Genomic DNA, 22,585 nt, shown 5'->3' with positions numbered 1-22,585 from the left:
CATATGAAAGTACACCCTTGTAAATAAGCAAGGTTAAAAGTACACCCTGTAAATAGAGGAGTTGAAAAGTAGCACCCTAGTCTTAAAAATCTAAAAAATGATGGAAGTTTAATCTGAACTCTTGACTCTTGTGGAGGAGAAACATAAGAGACGATCTATTTAATTCATTAGCCTAAAACTTTTAGAAGGGATATCCAATCCCAATCATGTAATAAATAAATATACAGATAATTTGTTGATATTATTCAATATGCAAGGCAATTGCTACTACTACCCAGTACACAATATGAAACTTGTATGCGTTGATTAAACATGAGGTTGAGGTGATGGTGTAAATGTACATCTGGAGTTGGATCTATATACATTTGATGACTCAGATGATTTATGTGATGACTCATCGTATTAATTTTATAGGTCATGCTAACATGTGCCTGTAACACATGTTAAGGATTCTTAAAATAGTAATTATATCTTGAATAAAACAAATTTTAAATTAAAGAAATGTACAATCTCAAATACAAAACTGCTATCTATATAATACACAATTTATAATAGCACGTAGATGCTATGTACGAGATGATTTAAACTAATTAAATTCACAACTTCATATTTGACCAAAAATATATTACAACTTCAAGTCCAAATCTTTCATTGTAATGGTTGAATTATTTCACTTTTAATAATTTCCTAGTGCACTTATAATTGATAATAATTACTGTATTATTGTATTTGTAATAGAAACTTTTAATATTTTATATAAGAGCCATGATTAAGGGGTTGATAAAGCATCACTATCCAAAGTTCCAAAACAAAACAAATAACGAAGATACCAATATTTGATGTAAAAGGATATAGTTATCTTTTTGAGTCTCATCATCATAGAAACGCTTTTCACACCCCATTATTATCCAATGCAACATCAACATCTTATGTCGGAAATTATTGTGCTTTTTGTGGACCACAAGAATTACCTACTTTACTATCTTTATTGCATGGTTGTATATGATGAAGCTAATAGTTATTTGAGGTTTCTAATGAATCTTGTTTTGGTAATGCAAATCAAATGTGCTCAAGAACATAGGGGTGCACAAATTAACTGGTTATCACACAAAAACCACATCCATATCCTTAACCAAATTTAAATAACCAGATATTTACAATATGATTTTATTCCGACCATAAGTTTTGGATTAGATTGTCCATTTTTTTAACCAGTTGATAACATGGATGTCCATCTTTTTAACCAGTGTTATTGTAGGCGCATGAAGTTAGTTATCGTGTCTGTAACTTTGGTAATACTCTGTATAAACACAAACTTTTTAACCAAATTTAATGAGCATTGCAATTTAATTTCACCTTAATTTTTTTTATCTTAATTAATCACAAATTTTTGGCAAAACAAAATAGCCAAAAAAGTAATCAAAGAATTGAAAGTAATTAAAAAGATAAACTCTTAAGTTAATCAAATTCTCATAGTAATTAATCACAACAACCTCCACCTTCCACCGCTACTCTCTCTCTCTCGGATCTCTCTCTCCACCGGCAAAAATGAAGCACTTCATGCTTCCAAGAAACGCAATCGCAAGAGACGCCGCAGAGCTTCCATCTTCATCAAGTCCCAGCACCTCCGCCAAATCCAGACCTATTCGCAAGCACAGCCAAACCGAAGAAAACTCAGATCCCAATTTCACCGCACTGTATTCTCTCTCTCTCTCTCTAAAAAGTGGATTTTTTTAAAATTGCCTCTTTTTTTTTTTATTTTGACAATTTTTTTTAAATTGTCTTAAAAACAGATTTTAACAGAAATAAACCGGTCCTTAAAAAAAAAACCAGAAATAAACCGGTTTTTAGTCTTTGATTTCAAAATAACCGGTTAAAATTGGATTTAAAAAAATGATCGCTTTTAAACTGGTTTTGTTAAATTAACCGGTGATGTATCCGTAACCAAATTTATAACCAGTTTTATAACCGGTTTATAATAAAATGAGGTTATGGTTATGAATCCAACTCCAATTAAATGGATTTGGTTTGGATATGATTTGGTTTGTCAAATTATCCGACCATGCACACCCCTATAAGAACAAACGACAGAAGAAATATTAAAAGTAGATCTTGCTTTATTCTAGTAAAGTATGTTTTTTATAACCATTTATTGGTGTTAAGGTATATGAAATACCGACATAAACATCAAATGTTGATATGTTAGTAATGAAAAAAAAATTGAAATCATAAAATAATCGATCATGTATGATGTATCAGTGTTGTATAGGTGTCTGACAGCAAACACATCTGTTAGAGCGTCGATGCTATAGAGGTGTCAAGTAGAAAATGAAAAGGAGTGAAGATTTGTTTTGGCCTTCACAAATTTTTGGCGGGACAATTCGGCCTTGACAAAAATAAAAGCCAAGTTAATCCCGACCAAACTGGAATCGAGAAAAGAAGACCGTAATTTATTGGAATGCTGAATGAAATGGACCAAAATTAACGTAATTTTGCATTCTGAAGCTTCCAAAATCATTCCATTGAAAAAGAATGTTGATTCATTTGCTATATTTTGACATTGGTTTTGCTGAGGCCACCAAAGGGTTGAGGCCTGCCTGCAAAATCTCTTTCTTGCATTCATTTATTAAATCACTAAAATGGGTGATATCTTGAAATTATGCAAAGCAAAAGCTAGCCTGAAAAGCTTCAATGGTCAGAGTCAGAATAAACTCTCTTATAGTAATTAAATATGGATTGAGATACGTCCACTCCAAGAATAACTCTCAGATAATTATTCACAATATATTTCACTAATTCAGCCGTTAAACTAAAAATTCTTATTAAATAAATTTATTCCACAAATTTTTATCAAATTTCAAAATTATTTGATACAATATTGAATAATCTCAGATAAACGTATAATAAGCTTTTGAAAAACACAAGTAAATATCATGACTATAAATTTCGAATATATACAATATAAAAGGACTTTTTTTTTTATAACATAGTACAATATAAAACTTTTTGTGCTTGATCATTGATATATAAACCATAATGGTTGGATTGATGGAATTCAGTGCAAATAATGTCATTTTATAAGTATAAAATCACATAAAAAAATATGTTTAATTAATGTTTAATTTTTTTTTCAAGTAAGATGGCATGAGTAAGATTGAAAGAAAACAAAAACCAATTGTTAATTGGTGCTTTGGTGATTGACGTTGAATTTGGTATGGAGTACCACATTTCGATTCGCCACAACAATGATTTCTCAGATATAGGGGACTATATTATTTATAAATCACCATCAATTACTTCATCTTTATCACTATCGCCGAAAGTATTTAAACATTTTGTACAAGTAAGATTGTAACATCAATTTGCTTAACAACCGTAAAAAAGAAAAATCAATTTGCTTAACTTTATTTTTTGACAAATAAGCGTATATACATTAACACTAACATATGTGTATATATATATATATATATATATATATATATATAGTGGAGTGTCACCCTTTAAAGTGGGTGAGGGTGACAAATCCACGACTAATGCAAAGTGATGTCTAACCTTTTGACTAATTTATACACAAATTACAATATCACAAAAGCTGCACATGCTGCTTGCATTTCAAGCCAACCACAAAATGAAGTGGACTAATCGGGAGCCAAAATTATAGGTAGTATTAAGGAATTTTTTTTTAATATTCTTTTTAACACTAAATTTTTTAAGCCAACCGTAAGATTTTCTTAGTTTCACATATACATGAACTTTAGTTTTGACCTTCTAAGATTTCTTTCTTTGGGTGATTTAATTTGCATGAGAAATTTTAACGTACTTAAAAATTTTCATTAGCTAGATTTTTTTTTCTTCTTTTACCATTGGTTTAATTTGATTCGGAGGTCAATTCTTGCATCATTAGAGGCTTTTTGAAGCAACATACAAAAGTTTTTTAAAATAGAAGAGACAAATAAAAATAAAAATGACTCAATAATAGAGATTATTGAAAAGCGGTTTAAGTTTCTACCTATCTTTCAACATTTAAACTTTGACTAAGAACTTCATATGTGAAGAACTTCAAAGAGATAGATTTAGCTAAAAATAAGAAACACGAGTCTTTGAGGTCCAATTATCAGTTCCACGTGTCTTCGACCATTTCTAACTGTTGGGTGGTCACGAGGGGGCAGCCGGAGGATCATCCACATTGGGTTTAAGAACAACTTCACAAGTGAGTTTGACACTACACTTTTATCAAAAACCTTAAGGTGTTAGGTTTATGAGTTCTCTCACTTGGGGTTGGTCGAGTGGTGTTGGCTTGGGCCTTGGAATATGCTCCTCTCAAGGTCTTAGGTTCGATTCCCACTGGTGCCAATTTCGTTGGGCTAAGTCCATACAGAGCAAAAAAAACTCTGGCTTTAAATGGGGTCCCTGCAAGTGGGCGGTGAGATTGGTCCCCTTGGATTAGTCGGTCCTAAGGCCGGATACCAAGTTTTCAAAAAAAAAAAAAAAATATTCAACCTTTACTTTTCTAAGTAATGTAGGACTTAACTCACACTTTCCACAACACTAACACTCACGATCCTCATAAGACTCTTTGAACTTGAAAAAAAATCGACTAACTCGTATTCAATTATCTCTAATTCTCCACTGATCTTTCATTAGACTATTTCAACATCGACCATTTCACTTTTTCCTTCTATGTTCCATTTTTCATCTTTCCCTTCCTCAATTGAAATGAATTTCGTGGGAAAAGGAGTAAAGCCTAAAAGCAACAAGAAAACAAATTAAAGCAATGTACACGTAAAGTGGTGGTTGAATGGGGAAATTCCTAAACAAACCTTAACGTACTATCACTCTCCATATCTCTATAACAAGGATAGGTTATGGGGACCATTGCACACCCTTCATGGGAGACATATATGTCTCTGCCTTCTTTAGCTTCTTTCACTCTTAATTTGTGGGGCAATTGCATAAGAGTGTGGCTCTTTTACTATTCGAATTTATTTCCAAAAAGCAAAACTATAAGTTGGTTTAAACTTTAAGATGTGGCTCATTGACTTGGTTTATTATATGAATACCATACATCAAACAATAAACTCTCCACTCTGGTGCCAATTTGTGTGAGCTAATTTAACTTCTTCAAAAAAAAAAAACAATAAACTCTTCTTTCCATCCTTCCTTCCTTCTTTCTTTCACACATATATAGGCATCAAACAATTCGTTATATTTTTAAACAAAAACAAACTTAATAACCCTAAAAAAATATTTCAGCTATATATTAATGATCCATTGTAATTTTTAAAATAGTCAAAGACATTATAATAGTTTCACCTATGAATTTTATTTTTGGGAGGTGGGCGGTAGGGATTGAGATTCCCTACCGTTGAAAACAACAAAATTTTCACAGAGTTTCAGATTTCCGCCATTAATTATAAATCAAACGGTTTAAATTAATACAATTTTAAAACTACTCCAAACGATCTCAGACACATGATTTAGATCGGACGGTTCTGATCTGTTACAGTACTCTACTGTAACAGCAAAAAATCCAATAACTGAGCTGTAACCCACCTTGGCCACCCCCCTAATACCGTCACCGATTATATGTACTTAAATTAAATAAGTTTTGTTCTCAAATATACTAATTTGAAAAGAAAAATAAATTTAAAAACAGTAATCGAATATTGATCTTCCACCTTTCCTTCTTCATGAGAAAAGAAACAAAAAGAACAAGGTTAGTATAAGTTCTATTTCAAAAAAAGGTTGATATAAGTTTTGATTTTGGAAGCATCTAGTTTCTTCGAATCTTAAACATAACAATACTATTCCTTTACCGTGGAATACTCCTTTATTTATGTCCTCATCTTTGTTTTCAAACCACTGTTTGTGACTTCGTGTAATGCGTGGATTCCTTTTTCTAATTTATTTTAAAAAATACACTAACTATTTTTTTATACAAAATAAAAATACCCTTTAGATTATTGGAGTTGAAAATCAAAACACACATACATACCCCCTACAAAAAGACACACCACAAAAAATCTAAGCACTCCGCAGAGAAATACTAGGATCAAGTATCAAGGAACTGACACAAGAGATATCCAATCAATTAGACCTCGCGAAGATCCAAGTCAACATCTCGTAGGTTCTATTGGTTACGGCAGAAAATACAATGCATTCCCCACTCGTAAAAGGAACCGAGAGAGCCATTTTCAAGATGAAAGTTTTACTCTATTGACCAGACACTCGGCAGAAAAAGTTACTTCCGAAAAATTCCTACCCAACATATTACATATAATATTCCTTGAACTTTCATCTGTGTTAAAATCAAAATTATGTCATTTTTTTTTAATGAAATGGTATAAGAATGTCCCCACAACTGCGATCGGGAAGGAGCTGAAATCACTTGATGTTAGAACTGACTCCCGAACCAGATTAAATTAGTGGTGAAAACCGAGAAATGATATAAGAATGTGTACATATTAAATCCTAATTACTAGTATGTTGAATACCTCTACCATATAAACTAGTGACTCACACGCGCCAAAAAGGAAGGTTTTGAAACCTTGTGTTGCATGGGAAAAAGGGGAAGCATTGAAGAATATAATCTATATATAATATATTTTTCTTTTGTTTATGGTTCTCCAAGTCAAAGAAAGATTTCTTGAGCAAGCAAGCAGCCAAAGAAAAAGCCAGCACACATCCTTTACCACCTTCTGCTCCTTTTTCCTATCTTGTGCCAATCTTTCCAGATTCTTTATGTATTACTATTTCATTTTCATTTACATCTTAGCCCCTTAACAATTTGTACATCACCAATATTGTAACATGACCTCACCATATAATTTCATCCTAAATTTCAAAGTCTATCGTTGACAAAATGTTTATTATTTTCAAGGAGATAAATTGTGTATACAGAATTAATTAGCCAGCTAAATATGTAAAATTACAATATATACTATAGCTAGTATATGGTTAGGTGTATTAAAAAAAAAATTCACATTTTCCAATTTTTTATAGGATGTTAGTGGTTAATTTGTAGAAAGGATAGCAGAGAATTTTTTAGCACCGGGGATCAAACTTCTAAACCTTTTTCAAAAACACTTTAAAAAAAACATACTCATATTTCTGATTTAGACGATTTTTAATAATAATATGAAATGTTTCTCTCCATCTAATTTGATGAAGAGAAATAACTTTTTTATAATATAGCAAAACATATGTTGGACAATCAAAATTCATTACAAAAGGATCCAAAAAACAACATAAATCTAATTAACACCTATGCCAAAATAAAACAACCAAAAGGACACAAGATACCCCAATAACATAACAAACCACAAAAATCAATAAGCCAAAAGAAATAAGAACACGTACCCTAGCTAGTACCAAAAGACAACCACCGGGCCAGAAGAAAAGAGAGACATTCATTAGATGGACATATACAAAAATGGTTCCGCTACCCACTCATAAAGAGGAACAAGCTATGAAACTTATCATCAACATTATCCCTAACCACTCAAAATGAGATGAAATCTAAAACAATTCTAAGGCTAACAAAACAATTTTAGCTAGCGTAGTCTAGGTGGTTATTTTTATAATAGTTATGAGTATTTTTTGTACTTATTTAAATAAAAATTTCGTTATTAATAAAATATAGCCGTTCAAAAAAATAAAAAAATTTCTTTTAAAAAAAATTCATTTCTAATTTTTTGTTGTTAAAATTTAGTAACAAAATTAGAGACAAATTTTATGTCTTTGTTGAATGTGCTAATTTAAATTAGAAGTTATGTGAGAATAATTCTAAATATTAATTAGGGTTTGCCATATAGTTAATATGGAGTACTATCTAGCATGGTTATTTTGGTAAATTCAGTCATGAATGGCCAACACCTTTCATATAAAACTTCCACATTAGGTTAATATTGGTTCTTGGACAAATGTTCATCGAATTTCAATACCTCCAATCAAATCACTTTTATTGAAGCTTCTCATCTTCTTTTTCTCTCTCCCTTTCTCTCTTTCTCCCTCTATCTCTCTCTTTCTCTCTAACCTAACTTGATTTCCCTTCTCTCTCAAACAACCTACCATTTCTTCTCTTCCACCTCCCTTCCTAGCCTTGGTTTAGCTGGTTGATGGATATTGAACCCTTTTGGGCAATTGGGGGGTGGATTTTTCTTTCAAATTGCATGGCTGAATCTAATATCTCAAAACCACTTAATTTCCTTCACTTCATCACACTTTTTTTCATCCTTCTCCTCATAATCAATTTATCTCACCAAACAACAACAAACATAAACCCTTCATCCACCCCAACTACCAAGTCATCTGAATCAGAATCAACCGTGTCGTCGTCTACGACAAACTTGCACCCTCACAAAACACAAAAGGATGGAGCTGGAAAAGAATTTGGAGTTGATGCTCATGAAGTTCCAAGTGGTCCAAACCCTATATCGAACCGGTAAGTATAAGAAATTATGAGGCATATACCTCATGAAAAACCTTATATAGTTAATATTGAAGATGAAAAGATGATGTAAAAGCTTAGTTATGTACTTAAATTGTCATCTTCATATTACTTATTTTAGTTCTTCAACAATTAATATTGCTATTGTTCTAGGTGAGAGAGGTTTGTTACTCTTGTTAATTATTGTCATCGTCGTATTAATTTTCTTTTCCTTTTTATTTATTTTTTTAATTTTTAATTTTGGGGTGGAAATGTATAGCAAGAGAAGAGACACTATTTTTCTATATGTTTGTATGTACGGATCTCTATAATTTCTTTTTTAATTATATAGATGGTGGCGAAAATTGTAGTTTTGTGTTAATTGGTGGAATTATCATTTCAATCCATTATGTGCTTTATCTTTTTTTTTTTTGTTTCTTATTTTCATTAGTTTGTCTTTATATGGTATTTATATCACAATGCAAAATAGAATTCAAAATTCATGTGATTGAGTTGTTTAAGACATATGTATATAATATAGCTATACTTTATCTTTCGGTTTATCTTTTTTTGATCTTGCTTCCCTTTTTCTTTTTCCTTGATATCTGAATATTAATTAAAATTTCGTTATAAACTTTATTCAATGTGAGTGCTAGATTTGATTAAAAGCTGTTTTTCATTTGATTTGATATCCATTTCTTGAATGATCAACAACTATGTTGAACCAATTGGTTGTATTATTGTTCACTAGGGATTTATAATGATACGAAATGGAAATCTTATATATTTTTTCTACAGCAAGCCTAACTACATATATGAGATTCTTAACACACCTCCATCAACGTTGAGAACTAGAAATCTAGAGCGGAACTTGAATGTTCAAATAACAATAATTTAATAGCAAGCCCCAACAAATTTTAAATATACTTTGATACCATATTAATCTTTTTATATCAATGTAAAACTTTTCAACAATAAATATATTGTTTATTGAGGAAAACATTTTATTTTACATGAAACTTGCTAGAAATTAAATTAAAATGAAAGAATGACCCTAAAGAACAAAAAAGTAGCAGTGGCCGGTGGTATATAATGTGTGTACGGTTTACTTTGCAGTCAAATTTATTGTACATAAAGTAAGATAAGTCTTTTGTTTTTAATTTTTATCATTAATTCAATAAGTCTCACAATTAGATTATGTCTATGTGTAACGTAATATATTAATTCAATAATATTACCCCGATCCTAAATATAAAAGATAGTTAGATCAACGAAAATTAATGTATGAGATTCCAATTTTGGATTAGATACATCAACCTTATTAACCTAGCTATCTCCTAGGCTCATGAGAGAGTAAAATTTAGTGATCTTTCACAAAATGAGACAAATCTTTTACCATACACAAGTTTATTTTAGTTTTTATCATCAATTCATAAGTCTCACAATTAAATTACGTGTGTGTGATGCAACATATTAATTCAATAATACTAACTCTCATTCTAAATATAAAAGACATTTAAATCAACGAAAGTTGATGTATGTCATTCCAATTTTGGACTAGATACATGGCTCAAGGAGAGTAAAAGTTAGTGATCTATTGTAAAAAAAAAAGGGTGTAAATAATGAAAGACTTATTTTAATGCAAGTTAGACAAAATCTTACTAATTTGCATGGCATTAAATTTAAACACTGAAATGAATGGTTTTGAAACAAAGGAAGTGAGAAAGAAAGGAAGGTATTCAGAGATAAGAACGGAATCTGATGCATATAAGAGAGAAGTGGTGTCAGATCCGTGACACAAAAATAGTGAGAGGACTTGTGGTACCTTTTGTTTTGCTGCCTTGCCAAAATTATTTGTTTTAATTTTCACTTTGGACTTTTTCTTTTGTCTTCTCAAACACATTTCTCAATAAAGCTGATCATACCATTACCAACCTGCCATTTAGATGTACTACTATTGAGTGAGTGTGAGTGAGCCCATGATTTCATAATTATAACACTATCATTTCCTATTGATCAATCACCATCTTTTTCCAATCATATATTTTATCTTTTCCAATCATATATTTCATCATTAATATTTATACTAACTAACTAACCATCTTCTCTAACATTAATATTTTATCTAGTCATGATGTCTAACATTAGCAATTTTGGCATTTATACTAGTTGAGAGCTATGATTTGTGAACAAGTAGACTTTTTTTACTAGCCGGATTTTGAATTATGAGATTTAATTTGCAATCTTATCATAAAATAATATATAATTGCGATCTTACCACAATTTATATATTTTTATGGTAAGTTTTCGTAGTGTTACTCTCGCCCAACGTACCAGAATTTATATATAACTTAGGCTTAAATATGAAAACGGTCCCTGCAATTATGACTTATTTTGAATTTAGCCCCTATAAAATAAAAAGTTTGATTTTAGTCCCCGTAAAATCTCAAAAGTTTTAAAATAGTCCCCGAGTTGGATTTGTTGATGACATGTCCCATTTTTTATGATTTAGCATATGCTGACTAAGATTTATTGATGACATGGCCCATTTTTTATGACGTGGATTAATACATTGATTTTTCATTTAATTTTTAATATTTAATTTAAAATTCAGTTTTCCATTCAAAAAAACAAATTAAAATTAAAAAAAGAAAGGTTATAAGGGAATGGATATCATGATCACGATCACGAACATGATGATCAACAAGGCCAGGTAAATGGATTTATAAATGGTAATCGAAAGCATCATCAAGGGAGGAAAATCATGGCCATAAAACCAAAGAGGCTTCTACCACTTTTTGATGCAATTAGTACAGAAACAGAAGATGTAGAGTCGAGTGAAGATGAAAATGAATTAGACTTTTAGAAAAAGTTGTATATGGATTAAGGATAGATGCAGCAGAGTTGTTCATGGATGGTAGTAGTGAAAATGATAATGATGATGCTTTGAATTTGTATTTGAAATTGAAGATGATGAACAGAAATTCTCCTCTCTGAATCGCGGACAAACAAATTAAACCCTAATTGCTAATTCATCCCATTTTCTATTTTTCCCTTTTAACTTTTCTTTTCTTTTTTTAATTTTAATTTGTTTTTCCGAAAAATGGAAAACTTAAGTTTAATTTAAAAATTAAATGAAAAATCAATGTATTAATCCACATCATTGAAAATGGGACATGTCATCAACAAATCTTAGTCAACATCTCCCAAATCGTCAAAAATGGAACATGTCATAAAAAATTCAGCTCAGGGACTATCTTAAAACTTTTGAGATTTTACTGGGACTAAAATCAAACTTTTAGTTTACATAGGCTAAAATCAAAACAAATCATAATTGCAAGACTGATTTCATATTTAAACCTATAACTTATATATAGGATTAGTTTAGATTGTCATATTTTTTAATTTATGTTAAATTATTTATGTAATTAAATAAATTTTTTCGTTGGTTCAAAAAAAAAATTCGTTAGTAAAAATTTATGAATTAAAATAAAAATTTATTTATCAGCATAAAATAAAATTCTTCATATCAGTCAAATAAATTAAAACGATATCTTATGGCATTTACATTTAGACTATTTTTTTTAACTATAAATATACCTCTGAAAAATATATTATTCTCTATTTAAAAGAGAGCATTGTTTAACACATAGACTAAGTCGTAGCCTCGTAGGTCAAGTTTACTTGTAAGTCAAGGAATAGTATGAACATAAATGGAATAGCTATAATATAAAAATACAAATAATATAACACGACATTAGTGGATTTCTTTTCCGATATAAAGAAGAGAAAAAAAAAATATAATAGAAAGGTTTTTCTGCGTTCAAATTAACTTGCCTTTTTGTAAAGGTGTACCTTTTGACTTAATTGTGTCGTTTTCTAATACATAATCCCTACCGTGGGGTTTATGAATTTTCTGTGGCGTAATTATGGCAAAAGCTAGATTAGCAAAATCTTAAGATGTTAATGGACAAGCATTGATTTGACTAATATACAGCTCATATTATTCATTTAAGCCATTCATTCATATCTCTCTTGAATTGTTCTTTTTCTTTTTATTTTGCGGTACAATCAACAATTGAATTAGAAAAAACGAGAGATGTTTTAAAAAGTAAAGGAGAGAATCCAATTTCGAAATTAATTGCATGATTATATCTTGCTTAATAAGAATTATCAATCCTTAATTGGTTTTGTGATGATTAGCATTGAATTTGATAGGAAAAATCATGGTTCGATCCCCCACAATTACAATCGAGAGGGGCTGTAACCACTTGATGTCAAAACTGACCACCAACCAGATTAAACTATGGTGGTAAAAACTAAAAAAAGAATTAAGTTTAAAAATATTTTTTTAACAAAAATAAACTTATATTACTTCATTAAACATTAAATTTTCAATACAATGAGATATTTCATCGGGTTTTATATATAAGAAAAACTTTACTTTTTAAATTCATAGAATGAATGATGTATTTTGGCTAAAAAATAGACTAGATACATTAATCATTCCATAAATTAAAAAACAAAATTTTTCTTATATATGACTAGAGAGAGTAATATTTTAAAAACATATAGCAATTAGACCAAGAAAAATTAAAATATCTATAAATTTAAATTGTGCTCCACATTTATGAAAGCATTGCTAAACTAACACTTAAAGCATTGAAACGGTTAAAATTAATCTTGCGTCCCACACTATATTGTTGGCTAATTAGTTTTTCTTAATTTTGGAGGGGATTATTATAAGGAACATGCATGGGTCAATTTTGATTAAAAAAAAAATGCATGGGTCAATTTTTCCTTAAAAAAAAGTTAAAAAAAGCATGGATCAATTTCTTGGCTTATCCTACAAGGCCAAAAGACTATTTATATTAAGAAAAATGCTAATTAGTGTTTTAAAGACACATACATGTTAAAAAACTCGATATAAAAAATCTGTTTTAAAAGTCTTGCATTTTGCTTTTTAATATTTTTTAATACTAAATTTCTATTTTGTATTCTTTTAACATGTATCCTTAAAAGACATTTATACTAATCCTAAGTCTTCATACACCATAATATGAATGGGAATGTAAATAATTGTAAGTTATTACAATAGAACTATCCTTAAAAAAATGGAACTATGGAAGAAGAATTGTCAATAATTGTTGCTCTATGGGTTCTAGGTCAATATTAGTGGCTTGATGTGCATGGGCAGGTTACTTCAAGAGACTAGCTAGATCATAGACTATGAGATATGTCTTTGTCAAGGATACTGTATGCATACTAGTCATACATAAGTTAAATTAAATGAGACAATTAAACAAAAAAGGTATATATTTGATCTAACTGCCTAATAATTAACCATACAATATCTAATTGTTTTTGTGGTGAAAAAACTTGATTTTAAGTAAATTAATTTTGTATTTGTCAAAAAAAAAAAAAGAAGTAAATTAATTTTGTAGAATTGATTTTGACAATACTGTAAAATAAGTTTTACGCAACTTCTAGAATGTAGATGTATAAAATTTTTTTAAAATTTTTATGTATATGGCGGTTCTCTACTCAAGTAAAGAATAGTGTAAAATTCTAAAAACTTTTTGTATATGGGATGTCAACTAGTTAAGCATAGCGAATGATGTAAAATGCTAAAAATTTCATGTATAAGGGGGTGTCAGCTAGTTAAAGTTCGCTACTTCAATAGTGAACTGTATTTTTCTCAAATTTCTCGTTTTTATCACATTTACTACTTATGTAACAGAAGAGTAAAAAGAAAAACGAGCAGGTGTTGTCGACCTAATGGCCAAGCGACACAAGCAAGTACTTTAAGCCCATAAAAAACAAAAAATAAAAATCAACAAGAGAAAAAAGTCTCACACAAGTGATAAGTTCAATAGTGTGATGCCCCAAAAAAAAAATTTAGGGTGAGGAAATAAGGCTCCCATCTAGATTCAGTCATAAAAATGAAAATTAATAATCTCTAAATTTCTGTTTGACTGGATTTTCTATGAGAAATCCATCAACCATCTATTTTGTTCGATTCAATTTTCACATGTTTGGTTTCTCCGTATTTAGAATTTCAAATTTCCATTTTTCTCATTCATTATTATTGATAATATTAAAATTTAAGAGACCTCTCTACAAAATTTACTTTAGACCTCATGTAGTATTGAGCCGACTCTACAAGTAGAATGCGCCAAAAACATGAGGGGCCAAAAGAAATTCTCTTCCATCATTATGTTCCATGAAAAAAGGGAAAGGCCCATACTAATTGTCCAAGTAATTAATCTGTTCAAATTTTCTTTGAAAAAGCCCACAACTTACACAATTGCAATATTTATGAAAAACAAGAAATAAAAAACAATTCCTTTACACTCAACGCGTGTCTCTCCCCCTTGCTTCGTCCCACCCGGTACTATAGTCGTCTCTCTTCTTTGTTTGCACCGCTGCCGAACCACCCCATACCGCCCCCTTACAATAATGAACAATTTGATGTTGATGAGAAATAATTATGTGTGAGGTTAAGGTTTCTAACAAATATGTTATCTAATGGGAAAATGGGATCTATTGATTTATTAATTTTTTTTTTTGAAAGGCATGAGTTATTTTCTTAATGCAATTATTGCATAAAGAATTTTATTGGGCTTATATAGTGTTTTGATGCTTTAAAGGATTTTTTGATTTCACATTAATCCCTTAATGATTTTATTCTCTTGAAGAATTTTTTGGTTTCACAATGAGAAAAATAAGTCATTATTTGTCCTCTCTTGTACTCTTTTTGATGACATGGATTTATTTTCCAATGACATGTTCTCACATTCTAAAACAATGGAACTATAATAATCATGTTTAACGGCATCATAAACTCTACTCCCTACAATGAAATTGACCAAAGATTGTTTCATATTTCTAATTCTCTCTCTTAACAAATTTGAGACATGTTTCCTTTTTACTAGCCATTCTTTGCGGGTACCCCAAAAAATGTCCTCAACACCTTGCATGGTAGTTCCATTCTGACTTTGACCTAACAACACACTTCATCTCAATCCCATGCTGGTCCTTAGTTTGTTAGGCCCCGTTGGTTGATCAATTTCATTTGGGTTCTTGTGGGTTTAATTACATCATCATCATCATTATCATCATTATAATGATTGTTCTTCAAACTAATTTGTTCCAATTTCAATCTAGTTGTTGTAATTCTTTTCTAAGAATTTCTTAATTAAATCTCTCAATGTTTTAGAGCTATCATTGTGTTCTATATAAAAAGGAGGATTACATTAAACTCTCCAAATCATAATTCATATACAAATTCTAACACATTTTGAATTTGTAACATTTTTTTACAAATTCTAACACATTTTGAATTTATAACATTTTTTTATTTGGTGAAGAAGATTTTGATAGAATATATATATATTGGGTCTTGGATTTTATTTGAATATATTTATTTATCTAAATTAAAAGGGGAAGAGAAATGAGTTGCTTTTCATGTTTCTCATCCCAAGAAAAGAAAGTACCAAAGAGACCTAACAATAATAATGAAAAGAAAATACAAAATCATCCTACACAATCTCCTAAGAAGACATTTCTACCTCAGCCAGGTAAAATCATTCATACATACATATAATATATAGATTTCACTTGTAAAATGTTTATCAATTTTTTTTTGTGTACATAATCACACTATTAAATGATGATGATGATGCTTTTGTGTGGAAGATTTTAGCTATTATTCTACATTACTCTCTTTTCATGTCTATTAATTTCAATATCATTTTATACACCAAGTACAAAAAAACAAAATTTTTCTCTTTAACTTTGTGCTGTGTTGTTATGTCTAATACTTACATTTTCCAGATCAAACGGACATCATATGATGTAATTTTGAATTTTGTTTTTATATTGTCTATTGAATATTAGTGTTTTATTAAAAATTATAATTAGTATTTGACTTGTACAATGTAATGATGTATATTTTGTTGGGGTTATGTGATGGAAAATTTTCTGTTGAGGGTGATGTTTGATGTATTATTTTGTTTTGTGCAGAGAATCATTATCAAAAGGCAAGGGCAAGCGCAAGTCCACAAAGAGAACCTAAAATAAATAAAGAGACCAAAAAAGAGAGTAGTAGCAACATTGCTGCACAAACATTCACCTTTAGAGAATTGGCTTCTATCACAAGAAACTTTAGGCAAGAAAATCTAATAGGTGAAGGTGGATTTGGAAGAGTTTATAAAGGAAGACTTGAAAAAACTAACCAGGTAGGAAAAGCTACAATTTTTTATAGGTAGTGATGACACGGCGATACCTAATCCGTCCTCGACATGTGTCAGTGTCCGTCATTGACACATGTTACATTCAATTACATTCATTTCCTTAAATTATTAATGTTACGTACGTGTCAGTATCGTGTTTGGTGTTCTTGTTTGCGTCAGTACTAATGTTAGTAGTGTTTCGATGGTCTTGGCATTAACATTTTGATGATTTAACTATGTAGGAAGTAGCTGTGAAGCAACTTGACAGGAATGGATTGCAAGGGAACAGAGAGTTTCTTGTTGAAGTGTTAATGTTGAGCCTTTTGCATCATCAAAATCTAGTGAATCTAATTGGATATTGTGCCGATGGAGATCAAAGACTATTGGTATATGAGTACATGCCTTTAGGATCCCTTGAGGATCATTTACTAGGTAAGGTTCTCCTTGCCTTTCTCATTTGTATTGAAATTATTAATTTTGATATATATAACATTGACATGTTTGACGACACAATCTCAAATTAGAGTACACTCCTCGAATTAGGTTATGTCTTATGAATCACTTACATTCCTCAGATTAGACGTGTCCTGGTATCGAACACGCGTCCAACACTGACTACACATATGATTAGATTGAATTATGTCAATGTCTCAAATTACTATCAGTGTTCACATGCCGGTGTCCTTACCATGTCTAGTGTCTGTGTTTCATGTGTCCTATCATAAATCATTAGATTAAATTAGTTGACTAGAAAATCATTGAATTTGTTAAGTATCAATATTTCTATTGAAATGTAATGCAGATCTTGAACCACACCAAAAGCCATTAGATTGGTTTACAAGAATGAAAGTAGCATTGGAAGCTGCAAAAGGATTAGAATATTTGCATGATAAGGCAAATCCACCAGTCATATACCGTGACTTAAAATCATCCAACATCTTATTGGACAAAGATTTCAATGCAAAACTCTCTGATTTTGGATTAGCCAAGTTAGGACCTACAGGTGACAAGTCTCATGTGTCTTCAAGAGTAATGGGGACTTATGGATACTGTGCACCTGAGTATCAAAGAACAGGTCAACTTACTGTTAAATCAGATATATACAGTTTTGGTGTTGTTTTGCTTGAATTGATTACTGGAAGGAGAACTATTGATAACACAAGACATTCAAGAGAGCAAAATCTTGTTACTTGGGTGAGTTTCTCTACTCATATTATGTTTTTTTATTAAACAATATCAAAATTGCATGCATTTGAGACCGTCCGATTGAGAACTGAGGGTCCAAATTTTAATATCAGAATTTTATATTTAATTAGCATAAAAAGTATCTGAATATCTGAACTGTCCAATTTTGATCGGACGGTTCTGAGATACTGACTGCACATTGACTATACCAATTATGACTGCATGTAATCCGGTGACTGTCTTTTGAAATTAGAATTCTCTTTCTGCAACCAAACAAACCCTTATTTTTGGCAACACGATTTTACTTGAGAGAAAAATTTGCCTTCAATTAGTATATTAATACACTATAGTTATAAATATATGTTAGTATTCTGACTGGAACATAAAGATTTTAGAGATCTCTACAACTGTATAACAATTGCAATTATGACTGTGTGAGTCGCATTTGTCTGCATTTTGCCACAATATATAGATTTGTAACATAACTGCAACCACGTCTTAAAGCCATGACATGACTTACGACTTACGAGTTGAACACTTTATAAGTGAGAGGTGTCAAAGTCACTTCTATGATTGCTTAATGTCAAATGTGTTGATCCAATCCAGTGAGGCTCCTCCCTCACAATCCAACAATACGCGCATACTTCTTATTATCTTGTCAAACTATGAAACTTACATTTGCTCATATATATTCTTTTGAATACAAAACAGGCATATCCAGTATTCAGGGATCCACATAGATATCCAGAATTAGCAGATCCAAAACTTGAAGGAAACTTTCCAATGAGATCATTACATCAAGCAGTTGCAGTAGCAGCAATGTGTCTAAATGAAGAACCATCAGTGAGACCATTGATAAGTGATGTTGTAACAGCTCTTAGTTTTCTTGGAATAACACCAATGAGTCAAGATCCAAACCTTTTGTCACCAATTGATATGTCATCACCAACGGATGAAAATGAAGAAAAAAGTGCAACCTTGAGTCTTCTTGACGATGATAGTGCTGTCGTACGCCAAAGAGCTGTCGATGAAGCCATGGAATGGGGTTCAAATTCGAGGAATAAACCAAATTATGACAGTTCTTCATATTTGTAAAATTCATTTCAACAATAATCTATATACATGATTACAATCATCCATTCTTTTTCTAACAAGGTATCTATACATTTGTGGATTTCTTTATAACCAAAGCATTCATCGATTCGTTCTATCTATTCGAAGAAGTTCAATCAGTAAAAAAATTAGAAGTAAAAAAAAGATAACAGAACTCAAAATATTGTGAGTTCCATAATTTATGTATACTTAGATCTTTTTCTAGGCTTTCAAATACCATGAAGAATAACGGTCACCGGTAAATGGTTTCAAATTGCGGCCTACAATTACGATTGCAACAACAATATTGCAGCTGCCTCTTTGCAATTTGCATAAACGGACCGCATTATAACCACATCAGTGAATGCATCAGATCATTTCAGACCATGATGAGTAAACATAAAATTGTTTCATGATGTTAATATCCATTCAATCGTAGCATTAAAATTGAATAAAAACTCAAAATTAAGTCCCTTAAGTATTACTCAATCACCAATTTAATCTCTAAACTATTAAAATTAACCAAAAGGTCTCTAAACTATAATTTCATTAAACTATTTGGTCCCTAAACTATAAATTCAACTTAAATTCCCTAAACTATTCTCTTACTCAACTATTTAGTCCCCTCAATTAAAGTTGACCGTTAGCGTAGTCCGTAAACTATGAAAATAAATCAATTTAACTGTGAGATCTTTTGTGGAAAAATTGTGAAGTACTCTCTCCAAATCCCATTTTTTTGTCTCAAATTATAAGGGTAAAACTATTTTCAAGAATGTTTTTTTTCTTAATCTCATAAAATTAAATGCAGATTGCATTTAATTTCTTCTCTCTCCCCTTTTCTCAATAAACAACAAACAATAAAAATTGTTTTTACATTTTCTCATACAACTTATTCCAAGAAAAACCAACAAAAACATTTTTTTTTTTTTTTTTGGTTTTCACCACCAGTTTAATCTGGTTCGGGGGTCAGTTCTGGAATCAAGTGGTTCCAGCCCCTTCCCGATCGCAGTTGCGGGGGATCAAACGGCAGTCCTCCCTACCAAGTTCAGCGCCAATTATCACTGAACCGACTAACGATTGGTCACAAAAACATATTTCAAATTATCATGTTTTATTTTTTCTTAATAGATATGATTTTTGTTTTTTCCCTTATAATTTGGGACGGAGGAGTAGAAGGGAAAACAAATTTTAAAGATACTTAAAGAAAAATTAAAAGTTACATAAGAAATATGACATCAAATAAAAGAGGTCATTAATTGAGTGGTTTTTTTTTTAAAAAAAACAACCAATATTACTCCCTTTAGTCATTAATATAATAATACATTCATTTTTTAATATATTGAAATATTGATGTATTTAGTCTATAATATAGTCTAGATACATCGATGTTTCAATGTATCTAGAAAGTGAATGTTTTCTTATATTAAGTACCGAAGGGAGTAGTAGTTAGTATTAATATTTTTTTTTGTTTACAATGAGCTTGAATCGAACACATGACCTATAGCGTACTACTCAAATTCCTAGTAACTTAGTATTAATAGATTTTGTTGTGTGTGGGAATCGAAACTTGACTTTCTTATCGATCAACCTCAACCATTCAATCATCCTTATAACTCCCCATTGACTTAATGCGTTGATTGCGGATAAGCTTTATAAATATCACATATTGTTGGTGGACTAGAGAAAAATGTATTTAACAAGAAAAATTGAAGGTCTGAGGTTCTCTTGAGGTCTGAGGTTCGATTCTCTCTGGTGCCAATTTGAGTGGGCTAATTTAGTTTATTCAAAAAAAAAAATTGAACATTTGAAGCTAATTAGTTGTTTTTCATGATATTTATGGTGTGTTTGGTTGGATGGAAAGAAAGGGGAGAGGAAAGAAAACACAGACACCCATGAATGAGTTTAAAAATAAAGGTTTATTATTTTATTTTCAATAATAATTTGAATTTTATTAAAAATGTTCAAACTTCGGATCACAGTAAGAAGACTCTACCTTGATTTGTAACAGTATATATCAAGAAAATTGTGAATTCTCTAATTAGGAACGTTCCCTTATTTCAACAATGTTGAAAAGTAAGTACAATTATTGGGTTTGTAGAAATTTGTCTATACAATATTGAAAAAAATTGAAGTATAATTATTGGTTTTGTAGAATTTTGTCTATAGAGAGACAATAACACATTACGTCTTCTACTAGAATTTGACTTGGGTCTCTTAGGCCAGGTCATCAGTCCAAATTTTGTGGAGGGGGAATTTAATAGTTAGCAATAAAACAAGTGAATACTCCCTCAAATCATTTTTACAAGAAACCGTTAATTTTTTGTTTTAAGTTTATTGAATTACTAATGTATTTGGTTATAATATAAACCAACTATATTTATTATTGAATAACCTAAAAAATTAAAATTTTCTTATAAAAATTGATCTGAGAGAGTATTATTTTTCTCTTTAAAAAAATACACATCTCTCTCCTCTTAGCTCTTATTTTACAAAGTCAAAAATTAGTCCAAAAAATTAAAGAAAAAAAATTTAAAGTCAGTTGTGATTCACTATTTTAATTTCTGAAAGTGTAACTTGCTGTCATGTTGATCTTTTTTTTTTATTTTTTATAATTAAGTCTGTCATATTGATCCTTGAATGTATCAAAATAGTAAATACATCTCTAATTAATGTCTCTTTTGTTAGTAATTTTATGAACTAAATTGACTAACGAAAAACACATTTCAGGACCAAATTGACTACCTAAAAACAAATTTGAGGACTAAAATGACTAATAAAAGAGACACTTGATGACCTAATTGCAATTGTGATACAATCAAAGATGAATATGACTACGAGATACACTTCTAGGCACCAAAATGATAGTTTGCCCTTATGATAGTACTTATAATTTTATAAAAGTATTTATAGAGTTCACTTTTTTTAATACATGCATGTTCGAATTTGAATTAAATATTTCGCCTATAAAAATTAAGGAAAATGCTACTTAAAGAGAAAGGAGTTTTCCTCAAATTTTCATGATTAATAGTTGTTATATTTCATTGACTTGACTTTTCAAACTTACCCAATTGTGTATCGTTATGCGATTCCTGAATTTTAAGTAATAAGATCATGATGCTTTGCAAAATAAAAATTCGCTAGAAATAGCACTGATACAAAATTAAATGTATATTACACTTTAAGGTAATTTAAGTGTTGGGGTGAACCAACTTTATAAGTGGTTTACCTTATATCAAAACTTAAAATTATTAAAAATTATAACGACTGTAATCAACTCTAATTTAGAAATAAAAATTCATGACTTTTTTCGTTATCTCAATCATAAAAATAAAAATAATCATTAACTTATTTTTAAACAAAAATTGTATATCGTTATCAAAATAGTAACAATATTTTTAAACACGATAAACTACTTGTAAAGATAATCATATTAAAATTTAACTATTAACATAAATATATTTTTTTAGTCACGATTTCACACTACTTGTTGGACCACCAACCACCAAGAGTGTTAATGTGTGAAAGAGAACATGTTCCTTTTTAGTCCATGGTTTTTCCAAGACCCACCACAAAGAAAAGAACCGTGTCAAAATTAAGTCTATCAAAATCAGCATTAAATATACTCAACCAAAGATAGGAATAAAAA

At 30.2% G+C, this 22,585-nt stretch overlaps 1 protein-coding gene across 1 annotated transcript; it reads left to right on the top strand.

Moving 5' to 3' along the window:
* Positions 1-15,844: 15,844 nt before the first annotated feature.
* On the top strand, positions 15,845-18,942 carry LOC123892346 (probable serine/threonine-protein kinase PBL26). The gene is made up of 5 exons (XM_045942135.1): positions 15,845-16,008; positions 16,454-16,668; positions 16,905-17,094; positions 17,465-17,856; positions 18,559-18,942. The coding sequence occupies exons 1-5, from the start codon at positions 15,882-15,884 to the stop codon at positions 18,940-18,942; spliced, it is 1,308 nt and encodes a 435-aa protein (XP_045798091.1). The 5' UTR covers positions 15,845-15,881.
* The last annotated feature ends 3,643 nt before the right edge of the window (positions 18,943-22,585 follow it).

Source organism: Trifolium pratense, linkage group LG6 (assembly GCF_020283565.1).
Source record: "Trifolium pratense cultivar HEN17-A07 linkage group LG6, ARS_RC_1.1, whole genome shotgun sequence".
Taxonomy (NCBI): Eukaryota; Viridiplantae; Streptophyta; class Magnoliopsida; order Fabales; family Fabaceae; genus Trifolium; species Trifolium pratense.
The sequence above is the reverse complement of the archived record's forward strand: the minus strand, read 5'-3'. Positions and strand labels throughout refer to the sequence as shown.

What these genes read in the sequence shown, in the direction of transcription:
- LOC123892346 (XM_045942135.1), top strand. Translation starts at nt 15,882, where the DNA reads ATGAGTTGCTTTTCATGTTTCTCATCCCAAGAAAAGAAAGTACCAAAG. An exon ending in GACATTTCTACCTCAGCCAG is followed by an intron (nt 16,009 to 16,453) that starts GTAAAATCATTC and finishes TGTTTTGTGCAG; the next exon opens with AGAATCATTATCAAAAGGCA. An exon ending in AGCAAAATCTTGTTACTTGG is followed by an intron (nt 17,857 to 18,558) that starts GTGAGTTTCTCT and finishes AATACAAAACAG; the next exon opens with GCATATCCAGTATTCAGGGA.